Here is a 15886-nt window from a genome sequence, read left to right as displayed (position 1 = left end):
TTCTCTGGTTACGCGTGAACTTTACTCCCATCAATAGAGCGCAGACTTTGGTCCAACTTTACTTTGTTTGTCGCGACCACGCTGCAGCAGACTGAATAATGATTTCTCTGAAGGTTCACAGCAAGCTTTCTACACTGCAAAAACGGAACTAAAAATAAGTAAAATGTTCTTAAAATGAGTGTATTTGTCCTTGATTTGATGAATATGCATAATGACCGAATATGCATATGAAGGTTGGAGGACCCAGGAGAACTTGAGCTTGAGACACCTTTAAAAAAAAAAAAAACTGGGTTTGCAACAATGAGACGAGATTTCTGAGTTTTTTTCCAGATGAACTGAAAGTCCCAATTGTTTTTCATAAATAAAAAGGTTTCAGAAATTACAAACTGTCTTTTAAAAACATCTGTAACATGATCTGTAGCATAACCTCAGTCCGTATTTTGATGTTTATTGCTTTTCTAATGCTAAGGTCGTTCTAATGCAGAAAAAGCACTGAAAATGCTCCTTGTTGTGTTTTTGAAAAATAAAGTTTTCAAAAGATCTCAACCACTGTTCAATGTGTCATTTATCCGGTTTGGGTTTAACCCGTCTGTGCTTCTTAGTTTTTGAGCTTGAGATGTTCAGTTTAGACTCCTTAAAAGCTCCGCAGATGATCCCAGCTTTAGAGTTAGCGGGTAACGGTTAGCGCATCGTCCTTTTCTCACAAATCGTTTGCATTGTGTTTGCGACTCCGTCACGGCTTCTTTTCCCACCAAGTATCCAAACTAAAGTCCCAATAACTTTTTAAAAGGGTTTGGGGCTGGTTGGCAACGAAACCTAATGGGAAGTCCTTATTACTCAGGTTCGTACCCGAGGCCTGTTATGTTAGCTAACACTTATTTGACTAGATGAAGTGCTATGTTAACAGCAAATGAAAAGTGCTTTGCAAGCCAGACTTTACTATGACGTGAAATATGTTTTTATATCGCAAAATCATGTAACTCCCCCTGAGAACTGGTATGCACGGTGCTTGTTGCAAGAGTACAGCTGCAACCCAGGAAGAAGCGCACACACCTCCAAATTGCCCATCCCCCGGCTGGTTGCTGCGAGACAAAACAAGGTTGTGTTTTATTTTCTTTCAGGCTGCATCCTGAACGCAGTATGTGTCTGTCAGGCTGTCAGCAAAAAGCCCTGCTATCATAATAACCTCCGAGTGCAAAGAGTGGCTCACATTCAACGGAGGTGCGTTAGCAACAACCCCCGGTTTCAGAGCCTTAACATTATGTTGCCATTTGTTTAGACCCTGAAACATTTGTGCGATATCCGACTCGAGCTGGAGATATTTCAGACCCCTCCGTATGCATCGTGGGTTTCTATTCTAGCTGCAACCCTAAAGCCGGGCGTACACTGTACGATATTTTCAATTATTGTACTCAGATACAGCTCAAACAATGCGACGAAACCTCAGGGTTTAAAAGTTCTCTGCTCTCCATTTCTGTTCTTACTGTACGACTCGACGCTCTGATGCGATCTGACTGCTCACACCATACGTTCAGAAACCACACGTCAGACTCAGCGCCGTGGAGAGATGGCGCTTGTCGGACTCGTCTATCCGAACGTAGACAGTAGAAGAAGAAAATGACGTGTTGATGCTCGCTGTTACATATGAGGCTCACTAGAACGAAACGCGTTGCTCTTCCGTAGTTTGACTCCATGTCACACGTACCGCCGCCATGCTGCTCTCCTCTCCTATGTTTTCGTCTGAGAAGAATACGAAGACGAATTTCCTTGTCTGCACATGCTCAGTGCGCGAGGATGGGGGAAATCGGCTTGTAGCTCTGCTTCAACAGCAGGAGGCGCTCACAATCACCTCACGAGGGCCGACTGAATTTCAACACGTTTGATTTTCATCTGACCGTACGATTCCTGATCAGGAGGTGGTGGTGAGAGGCTGATCGCACCTCGTTGCCCCCTGGATACGACACAGGATCAAGCTGAAACTCGGCCCGATCCAAAAAATTATCGTACGACTAAAGAATCAGCCCAAAAAGGGCAAAAAATATATATATACTACAGTGTACAGGACTGTCTCAGAAAATTTGAATATTGTGATAAAGTTCTTTATTTTCTGTAATGCAATTAGAAAACATGAAATGTCATACATTCTGGATTCATTACAAATCAACTGAAATATCGCAAGCCTTTTATTGTTTTAATATCTCTGATTATGGCGTACAGCTGAAGTAAAAAAAAAAATTATGACAGCAAAACAAGATCAAACATTTGAAAATGTCCATTAATGCACTCAGTACTTGGTTGGGAATCCTTTTGCACAGATTACTGCATCAATGCGGCGTGGCATGGAGGCAATCAGCCTGTGGCATTGCTGAGGTGTTATGGATGCCCAGGATGCTTCAATAGCGGCCTTTAGCTCATTTGCATTGTTGGCTCTGGTGTCTTTCAGCTTCTTCTTCACAAGACCCCACAAATTCTCTATGGGGTTCAGGTCAGGGGAATTGGCAGGCCAATCAAGGACAGTAATGCCATGGTCAGTACACCAGTTACTGTGAGAATCTGATGTCGTCTCTTAACCACTACCATACTTGTGATTTAGTTTACTGAACCAAGCTCAGTGTTTTTCAAGGCTCAGGAAACCCTGCAGTGTTTCGAGTTAATTAGACGATTCAAGTGATTAGTTGAATAGCCTACTAGTATACTTTTTCACGATATTCTAATATTTTGAGATATGATTTGAGTTTTCTTTAGCTGTACGCCATAATCAGCGATATTAAAACAATAAAAGGCTTGCGATATTTCAGTTGATTTGTAATGAATCCAGAATGTATGACATTTCATGTTTTTTAATTGCATTACAGAAAATAAAGAACTTTATCACAATATTCTAATTTTCTGAGACAGTCCTGTATGTCCATCTTAAGCAATCGGTTGCAGTAGAGCTATACAGGTAAATATACGTAGATAAACGTACATGTTTGACCCTGGGAGACTCAGCAAACCCAGGTGGTTCTGTTGTGCCTACAGAACTGTATGTGAAGCACTTTTTACTGCCGTAAGGTTCTCCAAGATCAACACCTGTAGTCAAAGAGTCTGGGAAACAAAAGGCAAAACAGCCAAAAATGAAAAAAACAACATGAGATGAGCTCATTGAGCTTCGGGCGTTTTCTAATTAAATCTGCAACACCAGGAACGTAGAAACACACACGTGCAGAAAAACCTTGGCCTGCTGACAACTCGGTCAACACCAAAGATTAAGCAGTTGATCTGATTCTGCTTTGAAAGTCGTACAACCTCGTGGCTTCTGTGAATGGACCTCCTGCTTTTGTCATCAAGTAAAACAATAAAACTGTTGTTTTTTTTATCTTTTGCTTGAATTCCTGCAGCTTTGATCTACTGGAGCTTGTCCAGAAAACGTTGAAGCGCTCCACCGCTCTGGCTTTTCGTTGCATCAAAGTTGCTTTCTGAACTGTTCGGACATGTTGGCATGATTCAAGGCGCTCCATGTTGTGTAAACATTATAATTGGAATATTGTCCCGTTTAAAAATCGGGTCAATTGTTGGAATAGTTCTTGCACACTGACGGCATCCCCAGGATGTTGGCAGGAGGAGCACAAGCTGCATCCAGCAGCGCCTGAATCTGATTTGACTTGAACTTTGGCTGCGGGGTCGGTTTGTTGAGTTCTTTTGAACCGATCCCCATCGGTTTTTGTGGTGTAGCGAGGCGTGCTGTCCTGCAGAGAGAGGCCGCTGGATATCTGAGGACAATTAAGCGATAATTTCCCCGTCAAACGCAGCCAGCCCACGTGCTGCGCTGCTTCCATGGCAGCAAAACACACAGATGACCTCATGATCAGAGCCGTGCACAATAAAAGGGCAGAAACTCCTAAACAAACCCATTAATATCAGCAATAGTCGATCTTACTTAATAAAAATATAAAAAATTTTCATCTGAATGCACACACAAAGCAATCTAATCCGTAAATATGAGCAGTTTTGATCCATCCCTCATTACTTTACATTTTCTTGTGAGCTTTTAAATTGATCCTCCTATATTGCTTCATTTTAGAGAACCACAAGCTGAAAACTTTTTCATTTCCCACTGAGGTCCGGCATCAGAGCGTTTCCTGTTTTTCCTGAAAGGCTCAACTTCCAGAAACTTTTGATCTGCAGGAGAAAGTTTGGTTTAAAAAAAGCTCCATTTAAAAGATGACAAAAAAGTCGTGGGTTTTGGTTATTAAACAATCCAAGGATGCTGGAAAATTAGTATTAAAATGAAACAATGGGAGGATAACCTGTATATAATTATTTTAGGTCACGTATAGTGGAGGTAAAGTGCCATGAAGAAGTATTCACCCCCTGTTTTTGGCTTTTTTTTTGTTACATTTACTTGTTTTGTTTTGTTACTCCCCCATTAAATTATAAATTAAATCTGATTATTTACCAGAGCTGCAGGACACGTCTATCGATTACCGTCCAGCCCTAGTGACTGGGCCCCTTTAAGCCAAACTACAACCATGCTTTTGGGTTATTAAACACACAAATTTTGTCATTTACATTCACAAAATAATGTTTTAAAACTTATAGACCTAAAAAAAAAAAAAAAAAAAAAAAAATTTCAGGTCTGAAGGAAAAAAATAAATAAATGGAAATTATTTATGATTTCTGGTCACAGCGGAAAATCGGCCGTTTTAATCACCGCCCAACTCATCGGGACATCCCTCCGCTTGATTTGCGATGATTTACTTTCTTACAAACTCGTTTCTTTAAGGGAACCATCAGCGTCTCAAGGCGTCGATTTGCTCAGCAACATTCCTTCAGTAAAAACCTGCAGGCAGCAGCAGGTAAATGGTCTGAGCGACAGATGGACAACAAGATAACACAAAAAAATACTTCCTTTTCACGTTAAAAGCTGCTTGTGACATTACACACATAGCAAACCGATCACTGATTGGATAAGGACTGGGAATCTGGGCTATGCGGTGACAGCGTGTGTGTGTCATGGCGTGCCAGAAGTACAGGTAGGCGTTTTACGACGCAACGTCGAAACGCAACAACAGTTTATTAGAAACAGAAAACGGCGTCTATAAATTCCACAAATGTTCGCTTGCTGGCTTTCATCCAGAAAATAGTTTAGTTTTGTGGTGAAGATTTGCAGCCGGCTCATTAGTCTAAATGCTTCGCTGGCGAAGAGTCGGCGGTTCTGGTTCGGTGCCAATCTGGACAGAACGAGTTGGCCGGACACCTCCTGAACATGCAGAGTCCCTGAAACTCGCACCTCGTAATGTTTGGAGTTACTCAGAGCTGTTCAGGTCCGACCATAAAAAGCAGCAGAGCAGATTACACCCCGAGGATCAAAAGTATTTATGCCTCTTCAAGTTTTCTGCATTCAAACACGGCGCCAAATTAAAACCTTAATTAGCTTTATTTGGATCCTACGTATGAATCAGGAAGCGAATGGCTGTTAACTGGATGAGAAACTGTTGCATTCAAATTCACTTTGAATGTTGGGTTTAAAAATGTATTTTATGAATAATGATCTGAAAAGTGTGGCGTGTATCTGCGTTCAGCCTCCCCAGGTCGATGTGGCGTCCCTACCAGCTTTGCTTCATCTACCTCGAGAAAAAGCTCAACTCAAGCTGGTCAGGGTGGATGGAGACCAAATTTCAAGTCTTACCACAAATTCTCTACTGGATTTAGGTCTGGGCTTTGACTAGACCATTCCAACACATGTAACTCACTTGATCTAAACCAGTACATTATATTTTCGGCTGTGTGTTTACTAGGGGTGTGCAAAATAATCGTCATGACAATGCATCGCGATTCTAATAATCGATTCTTGACGCCAAGAATCGATTATTAATTTAAAAAATGAATAAATAAAATTGCATTAATGGTTGGCGAACATCAGCCAAAAACAAGTGGAATACAACTTCCAGTCCAGTAGATGTTGCTGCAGATGTGTTGACGCCCGCTGCCTTGTGTCACAAGCATTTCCGGCCGCGGGATACTGCGACGAGTCATTCATAAACAAAACATGGAGGAGACTGAGAATATTCGCCCGGCTCCATCACATTTCAAGTCAGATGTTTGGACGCATTTTGGCTTTAAAAACAAAGAAGGTAAAAACAAAATTGATATGACGCACGTAATTTGCAAACACTGTTACATCGTGATGAAATACTGTGGGAACACAACAAACTCAAAAGGCACATGCAGAGGCGCCATCCAGAAAAACAAGAGCCGCGAGCGCCGCAAGCACTGATTTAACAAACAACACTCGATTGCAAGCTAGCCCCAATTTCTACACGCACAAACATTTGAATGTTTTCATTTCATTGGTTTAAAGGACCACTGAGGCCATGTAAATGACACTGATTTTGTTATTTTAAGTTTTATAAATCCTAAGCACTTTTTGTCAGTGTGTCCACTCCAGTAGTAATATTTGTGTCCAGTTACAGTAATGTTTATTTTCACGGCAATACCTCCAAAAGTCATTTCAATAAATACAGCTATGTATGAATTCAGTTGCTTTCAGTTACAGTATGTATCAATTGAAGACACTATCCAGATCATACACAGCCAGTCAGCCACTGGCGTACAGTGTTCAGTGAAAATATCACGATGCATCGCAATAATTCAAGTATCGTGATGCATCGTGATTCGAATCGAATCGTGACTTCTTTGGCAATACCCACCACTAGTGTTAACGGTGGTTGCCCTGCTAGAAGTTGAACCTCCAACCCGTCTCTAACAGGTTTTCTTTCTCTACTGCCCCGTGTTTAACTCCATCCATCTGCCCTTCAACTCGGACCAGCCTCATTGTCCTTGTTGAGGCATCTTGGTGCCACTAACACGTTTCACAGTGGAGATTGTGCATTACAGGCGTGGTGTTAAAGCTATAGTTGGTAATCCTGTTCAGCAACACTTTTTGTTATACTGGGTGAAACGGTCCTTCCATCCTGACAGTAGTAAATAGATTATGTATTCAGAAAAAGGAGGTTAAAAAATTTCTGTGGGAGCTGCAGGCCTGTAAAAACTGACCAATCCCTGCAGTTCGGTCCGGATGCCAGGGATCGGTCAGAGTTTTGGTTCCTGATCTCCTCTGTCCCTCCGGTTCTGTGGAATCTCCTTATCTGCTGGTTTTCCCACATGCCGATCATTCTGACGCGCTCACATAACACCAGTGTGCGTGCTATTTCCTTCCTAGTTTCCACTTGCTGGCTGTGCATGTGCACTTGTAGTGTATCCGGTTAGCTTAGCCGTTAGCTTAGCCGTTAGCGGTTCATTGTAGCCCCGCTGCTCTCACTGTAGACTTTGAACATGGCTGAGAGGCGCAAGAAGCGAACTGCGTTGTTTATGAGAAGAAGAGGAAGACCTCAGTAGAAAAAAATAACACCAGAGTGGATTTGGGAGATTCTTTTTCACGACATCCCCCCGAGGAGCTGAAGAGCAGGTAAAACAGTTTTGAGCAGTTTTTCAAAATGGACTTGAGGAAACTTCTGGAAAACAATCGCCGACTTTACCTTTAATGGCATGTAAATAATCACAATGCATAAATTTTTTTTTAACCATAAATATTGTTTTATTCTGGTCTCATCTGACTGCAGCTGTCTTCGACGTTTGCCCACTGGACGTCTTTCAGCAGTGGTTTGCTTCCACAGAAGGTTAGACTTGTGAAGTCAACAGGCTCTCTCACCTGAGCCGTGGATCTCTGCAGCTCCCCCAGAGTGATGATGGGCTTCTAGGTTGCCCAGCTTGTCAGTTTAAGTTTCCAGGTGGTCCGTCCTCTCTCCAGGTCCAGATCATGGACTGATCAGAGCTCTGGGAGATGATCAAAGCTTGGGATGTTGTTTTAGAACCTGACCCGGCTTTAAACTGGACCAGAACCTCCTCCCTGATCCGTCTGCCAGGTTCCAGGGTCTACATGATCCTGTTTGTTCTCTAATGTTCTCTAAGGAACCTCTGAGACCAGAAACAGAACAGCTGTATTTATGCAGACACTAAATTACACTAAATTACACAGAGCTGGACTCCATTTGGATTGTATTTAGGGGAATCGGAGACAAGGGGGCTGGACACAAATGAATGCTGCACTTTTTATGGCAAATTAATTTGTAAAAACCACAATTTCTTTGTTCCTTTTCCCAATTTTGTGCTGGTTTATTATAGGAAATCAGTAAAATATGCAGAAGTTTGTGGAAATAAATGTGGAAAGGTTTAAGGGGTGTGAATATTTTTGCTGGGCACTGTATGAGATAAATTACTCTTTGTTCCTGGGCGAAAAATTTGCATTCTAGCACAAGAGCCCAGAGGAGTAGCAACGGACGTCGAGTTTTATCTCCTGAGCAAAACAGGAGGATGTGACGGTAAAACGGAAACGGTCATTTTTAGAAAAACTTGTTCACCAATTAAAACTAGAAGAAGTGTTTAATGCCCTTCATGCTCTTTAAATAATGCTGAATTTGGACATTTCTAGGACTCAAAACCAGGCCAGCAGCTTCAAATATACCGCATATTTTCTGTACTCCTCACTGCTTTTGCAACCAAACAGGTCGGTATGTTTTTGTCATTTACCAAACCCGACGACAGCGGTGCTGCTAAAACATCTGCACCACACATCTGGCACAGCAACACCGACATCTGGCACCGAAAATAACAACACAAACCAGGCGTCGTTTAAAAATGAAGCCAGCTGTTAAGCTACTTAACGGTGGAGCGCTGCTGCGCACTGCTGATCAGCAGGCCTAAAAGTAGGCTGCTGTAGTTTTCTGTCGCCTACAAAAAGCAGATAAATTTAGCTTCTTATAAAGTTTCCCAGTGTGGAAACTGAACCAGCGTCATCCATCGCTCTGAGGGAACATGTTATAAAATTGAAGTTAGCAGAATCCAAGCAGCAAGTAGCCAAATGCAAACAATGTTAACTTGTTATACAGAAAATGGATAGAAAAAGCACTAAAAACGAAATACTAACCCCCAAATTTAGCCGGTGCTCTTGTTAATGCTTATGCATCATAAAAACAACAAATGCATGCAATAGACAGGTTCATAATGGTAATAATCAATATGTTTTAGCAGCAATATGAATGCTTGTTGTATGTCAGTTTGAAACAAACACTATTAGATACATTTTCCTTCAAGTTTTTTTAAGCTAAAATCATAAATCTGTGGTTGTTTTAATCAAAGCGGTTCATACTGAGGAACGCGTCACTAGAAATACGCCGCTAATAAATACGAAGCACTGCTGAACTCAGGTGGTTTTTGGGATGCATTTCACTCATCGTCGTGCTCAGGATGTAAATTATTGACACGTGTGTCGCCTTCTATGATGTTGATTCCATCAATCATGTGTTTTGTAAAGCCCTTCACACTTCTACAACGATGATGACCAAACTGCCTAACAAAATCAACGTAATAAAGAAAGGGAACATAAAAAGCAGGTTAAAAACAAAATAGATAAAACCAGGAGTGCCTCCAGACTTTAAGTCTTGAGCTTCGGTTTAAAAAGGACAAGTTCAGTTAGAGATGGAGGATCGACGTTTGGACCAAGTCAAGACGGCGATCTCTCCAACGAGAGGAGAAATCAGGCACACAGTGGCCCTGCACCATGTGGTCGGCGTTGGACTCGGCTCATTAAACACAAATCTTTCCGTCGGTTCTTGTCTATTGTCTCCAGTTTGTTTACATTCAGACACAAGCGAGAGAAACAATGGAGGAGAGCATGCAGGGAGCCGGTTGGTTGGCCCGATTTCTGCCACCTGCAGAGGCGAAGAGCTGGTTTACCGTATCCAGTGACTCCTGCAGGACACGACAACTGCAGCCTAACGTCTGTTTAGAGTTACATCATTCCCCATTTATAGATGAACTATTTTATTCATTTAACTGTTTCAGGGACAAGAGATTAAAAAATAAAATCAAAAAAATTTCCAGATGCAAACCAGCTAATGTGGGTTTTTCTGAGTATGGAGGATCAGAGCATATTCCGATTCCTTCCTTCTTTCCCTTCAAGCTGCCAGACTCTGATGATGAAACCTTCTTCTGACTTTTTGATGGTCTTTTCTCATTCTTCTTTGGACTTTGGCTGCTTTTTCCTGCACACTTTCAGTCTCGTCGTGAAATAACCCGTCCAAATGCGACGGGACGCCAGACGAGCATAAAAGCCGAGGAAACTGAGACGACACGGTGGAAACTAAATCAATGTTGAGGGAGGCCAACGCGGGGAAAGTCTAAGGAAGAGCTTCAGATGTTCATCAAACCCGCTTTAAAAGATTTAGGTTTAAAACAAATGTGCAAAAACGTGCTGCCATCCTGCTACTTCCAGATGCAGCTCCTCTTCAACTAACCCAACCAAGTTAACCTGAGTTTATTATAAACGGACAAATAACGTAAGGGGGGCCCAGATGGAGCCACTTAAACTTCTGAGGTGGCACTGAAACTAAAAGCTGTAGAAAACTATCATAAAGACTTAAGTAAACGCCTACTGATATATTTTAGTTTATTGTTTGATTTTAATGGTACTAATGATCTAAAGTGCATAGACAATTAACATTTTGAATTGAACAACAATTCCTTTTCATTGTGTAATTATATTAGGAATAAGGTGCACATTTATTAAATTATTGAAAACAAAACAATCACTAGGAGAAAGTAGATAGTGGCAGATACAAACAGAAGCGCAATAGAAAGGTCAGGAAGAGCGACTGCCTTGCTGGCTGTGCATGATGGGATGAAATGCTAAACTGATGCTACTGCAATTCCCACTGGCCACGCCCTGGGGGCGCCATTGCACCCAGCAACAGTCAGGAGTTCCACCATACTTTTTTCTTCCACTCAACTTTCCCGTGCTTAGTACAATCTCCCTGCCAGGATATCAACGTCTGTGCAAACCACAATAAAACTTTCTGCATTCAAATCTCTCTTTTTTATGATTAGTCTTATAAAATATTCAGATTTTCAGACAAACATTTCACTTATACACCCTTTAAAGTTAAGAAACACGACTTTGGCCCAGAAAGGAGCGAATTGCTTTGAACTTTTCCACGTTGGCGCATTTCCCTGAGGCGCACCGGGGCGTCCGCTCGGTCGTGCAACAGTCTGCGGGTTGAAGGCAGCCGTCCTGGCGCAAAAGCTGCGCCGCGCCGAGGAAGATGAGGAGGAGGAGGAGGAAGAGGAGGCTGTGCAGCCGCATGGCAGCTCTGCAGCCCCGGCTCTGCGCATAAAGCCGCTCAGAAAAACAACATCTGCAACTTGGGCAGAGTTGGGTCTGCAGCGGACTCACCTTTGAGACGGTCATGTGGTGGTTTCCCCTGGGAAGAGGGCTCCGCTGTCGGACCTGGTCCTGGTTCTGGTTCTGGTGGCGCAGGAGGAGCGTCCCTTAGATCCCCGGTGGCAGCTGCATGGCGGCCCGTTGCAGAAGTCCTGATGTCCGGATTCACCTTGTGAGCCCCGGGGACGCGTGCGGTGGTGGACCGGAACCTGTATGGCAGGACCGGTTCGGCGTCCTGGACCGGACCGCTGGAGCACGGAGAGGAAGAGGAGGAGGAGGATGGTGGGATAGATGCGACGACGGCAGGAGGAAGAGGAGGGAGGGGCATCAGGTGCAGCCCCAGGAAACCAGGATTTAAAAAGAGTCAAACTGCAGCGAGGGGCGAGAAAAGTAAATATAAAAAAATTATTAAAAAAAAACAAACAGAAATGAATGAATGAACCAAACCAGAGAAGCATCCCAGGATCCGAAGAACCGAAAGAATAATTTTGACTCAAAGATCCATTTTTTTTAACAGGTGTCTCCAGGGGCGCTCTTAACCTTTCTGGGTCCCTGCTTCAGTTTTTTTAATATTATTATTATTATTGTTATTTATTAGTTTTGTGTATTTTTTGTTGTGTTAATGCAAACAGCCTAAAGCTTTGCCCTGTTCTGCATTTTATGGTGAATTTAATTAATTAATTTTGTCCTTTTAAACTAAACAGAGCAGTTCCGTGTCCCTTCAACACAATGTTTTTAGGACACCATTTTTTAATTATTATTTTAGTTTATTCCCTCTTGGTGTTTAAACCTACATCAAAATAATATGTTTTATTGTTATCTACAAAATTAAGACACATTTTTTGTTATTCTGTAAATGTACTTTGCAGATATGGGAGGGGGGAAGCTACTTTTGGATGCAATCTTTATTATCTCTGTACAAGAATAAAGATGGTTCAGAATCAGTGTTGAAGCCATTTTTCCTAAAGTAAAACTAGCATGGTTGATTAAAATCCATCCACTGTCTTCCTCTTGTCGGAGATCGGGTCGCGGCACCACCGGGTCCAGGAGGGAAGCCCAGTCATCTCCCAGCGACATCCTGGAGCTCGTTCTGGGGGACCCGGCACATCACCAGGCCAAACAGGATATATAGTCCCTCCAGGGAATTCAGGGTCTTCCCTGAGGTCTGTTTAAACATGTATAACTATTTTGTGGCCAAATCCCCCCCCCCCACAAACCAACCTCAGAACAATGTGATACATTTGTTTTAAATATACAAATGAATTTTAAAACCACAGGGATGTTTTTTTTTTTCAATCAAAGCTTCCTGAAGCAACCTCACCATCTGCCCGTATAAACCTATAAGACCCTGCTATTGAATTCTATTTTATTTATATAGCATTAATTCATGAAACACGTCATCTCAAGGCTCTTTCCAAAGTCAGACTCCATCAGATCCTCCAGGTTGGTGAGAAAGTTTCCTCTCTAAGGAAACCCAGCAGGTTGCATCAAGTCTCTCCAAGCAGCATTCACTCCTCCTGAAAGAGCGTAGAGCCACAGTGGACAGTCGTCTGCATTGTTGATGGCTTTGCAGCAATCCCTCATACTGAGCATGCATGAAGCGACAGTGGAGAGGAAAACTCCCCTTTAACAGGGAGGAGAACCTCCAGCAGAACCAGAACCAGGCTCAGTGTGAACGCTCATCTGCCTCCACCCACTGGGGCTTAGAGAAGACAGAGCAGAGACACAGAAAGCACAGAAGCACACATTGACCCAGGAGTACTTTCTATGTTACAGAACACAGAGCAGAGACACAGAATTCTGGATGGTTTGTTTAGTGGCGGTGCCTTTTTAAGCAGAGAGGGTTTACGGCTGTATTTTGGCGGGTTTCAAAGAATATAAGGTCCGTTTACCACTGGGTCGGAAGGGAAATTACTCAGCTTTTAACGTTTCTGATGGTGTGCACGGAGATGTGAGACACAAAGAAAAAACATCCCAGTTTTTGATGGATCGCTGTCATATGCACAGGGAGGTCCTTCTCATCCCGGCTGTGCTGGTCCATTTCATGCTGAGCGCCTTGGCCTGAAGACAGAAAAATGAGCCAAGATGAGACTCCAAGGTACCCAAACAAGACATCCTCCTACACACAACTAAGTCTTTAGATCCGGTTCACGAAAACAGCAAACAGGTTTGGCAAAAAGCCCCGGCAGGGTCCAGCCTGCACTGGGAACAAGGCGGATCGCCCGCTCAGATGGGCCATGGTGATGAGTCTGGTTCTGCTGGAGGTTTTTTCCTCTCCACTGTTGCCACATGCTTGCTTAGTTGGAGGGTTTGCTGCAAAGTTTACAACTCGACTACAGTTGGCTGGGCTTCCTTTTTTTGATTGGACTGTGCGATATTAGATCGGTTTCTGGCTGCATAACTGGGCTGTAGGAATGACTCGGACGGGGAGGGTCCAAAGTGCGGCCCAGGGGCCGTTAAAAACACCTGGACTGATTTTGGGCGGCCCCCCTCCACTGCAGTTCAGGAATGATCCATATGTGGCCCTCCAGTACACTGTTTTTTTTGGGTTTCTCTTAAATATATATATATATATATATATATATATATATATATATATATATATATATATATATATAGGGACTTTTTACTGAAAAGGAGACTTTGGTGCACCCAAGTCTGGTTTTAATTTATCAGACTGGGCCAAATAAGGCAGAAGTTTCCAAAGAAATCCTGTTCTCATTGCTGAGATCAGCTTGTCTCCACTGCTCTCAATCAAGCCCAAAATTATTTCCAATTAGGAAAAAGTGCAAAACCCTTTTAAGTTTCTGATCTACAATGATTTCTATATCCTCTTCTGACTACTTTGTCACATTGAAACGTTTCATGCCTATTTTACCATTGAGCAGGTAGAAAAATAGAACATAAACTTGATTTGTGATTTTAGGTTTTAAAGTACGGTATTTATTTTCGTTCTCACTTGTCGAGTTTGGTCCATGTGAAAAACAATTTGGACGGCAAAACTTCTATATATTCTATATAACTGGAAACAACTTTATCTTATTCAGTGTGTTGAGATTCTGTTTGCTGTGACACGGTTATATGTTAATAAATTAAATCAACAGATTAGGGGGCTTTTACATTCATCCTTCAATGTTAAACTGATCAGTGATGAAAGTGCTGAGGTGTGCAGAACAGATCAGATGTGCTGAGTCACTTTATCTGCATAGATGCTACTTACTTTACAGTAAGATCACCTTTAAACGCTGAGATCTGAGCGGACAAAGACTCAATGAGACGACGATCTAAAGCAGAAACAAAGGTTAAAACTTAACTGCAGCTGGATTTAGTTTGTTTAGTCTTTTTTATTTTATTTTTTTTTAAGTCTTGTTTTCATGTACAAGCAGCATTTTCCTGAAGTCATGCTGTGTTTTTGGCGACGTCAGGATATTTGGTGCCCCCTGTTGACCAAACTCAGCAATTACAGAAGCATTCATAAAAATAAGCTGCTTTTAACTGACATTTTCATTAAACAATGGTTAGTTTATGTAAATAGTAAATTAAGAAAATGTATGCATAGAGGAAAAGTGGTTGTGGGGTTTCTCAAGGCTCCAATGTTGGGGCACTTTTTTCAGAGTATATGTCTTGGACCTGAAGACATATCAGTTTCTGCTCAGGGATAAACCGGAGAGGCCCTAACGTCATCACCTGAGACCTGATCACTCCAGGACTACAATTGAATAAGGTGGTTAGTAACTACTTACATTTATTCAGCTATGTTTACTTGAGTAACTTTTAGAACAAAATGTACCTTTAAGAGTAGTTTTTACTTTTACTTGAGTGATATTACTCAAGTATCGCTACTCTTCAGTAAAATCTCTGGCAACTCTACCTGCTGTGAGTAACATGAATAAAGAACAAACTTATTTTAACAAAAATGCACCAGACAAAAACCTGGAGTTTATGTTAAAATGACTTATTTGTACACAAGCTTTATTATTTTAATGTTATCTTCTATATGCTGAGCTCATCAAAAATTTGGAGGTCACATTAATGTACAGTAAATAGATATTATTGGAAGTACTTAGCACTGTTCTAACGTACTATATATATATATATATATATATATATATATATATATATATATATATATATATATATATATATATATATATATATTACCTGCTGTATTACTTTCAAGTTTAATGTTGAAAAACATTATTTAGAAGTGTTTCTCCTGCCTAAATTTGTTATTTTGCAATTATATTATTCTTTTGTATAATTTTTCATGTTTTTAAAATACCAGACTTTGCACATAACCTTATATTTTTGTCTGATTACATAATTTTTAAATATTAAATCATCAGATGTTATAAGTTACTCAGTACTTGAGTTTTCTTACTGAATACTTTTTTACTCGAGTAATTTCTTGGCTACTTTTCAAAAGTATGTAAAATCTTAAAATTTGTGAATTTGTTCTTGATTTAAGCAAGTAAGCAAGATTATCTGCCAATAGAATAAGATTTTTGTGCTTAAAATAGGAACAGCTGATCTCCATCATCTTATTTCAATATGCAGGATGTCTAATTATCTTATTTTAGGGGTAAAAATACTCCATTGGTAGATAATCTTGAATTGAGCAGGTAA

General features: G+C 41.4%; 1 protein-coding gene across 1 annotated transcript in view; it reads right to left on the bottom strand.

Annotated features, from left to right (window-relative positions):
* The window catches only part of coro2a (coronin, actin binding protein, 2A), a 72426-nt gene extending 60751 nt beyond the window's left edge, over positions 1-11675 (bottom strand). The window contains exon 1 of the mRNA XM_012882295.3: positions 11273-11675. Within this exon, the coding sequence (XP_012737749.2) occupies positions 11273-11287 (15 nt within the window). The 5' untranslated portion in view covers positions 11288-11675. The remainder of the gene's footprint in view (positions 1-11272) is intronic.
* Between the last annotated feature and the right edge of the window lie 4211 nt (positions 11676-15886).

The sequence above is a fragment of the Fundulus heteroclitus genome, chromosome 5 (assembly GCF_011125445.2).
Source record: "Fundulus heteroclitus isolate FHET01 chromosome 5, MU-UCD_Fhet_4.1, whole genome shotgun sequence".
In the NCBI taxonomy this organism is placed as follows: Eukaryota; Metazoa; Chordata; class Actinopteri; order Cyprinodontiformes; family Fundulidae; genus Fundulus; species Fundulus heteroclitus.
This window is presented reverse-complemented; position numbering and strand designations above follow the sequence as displayed.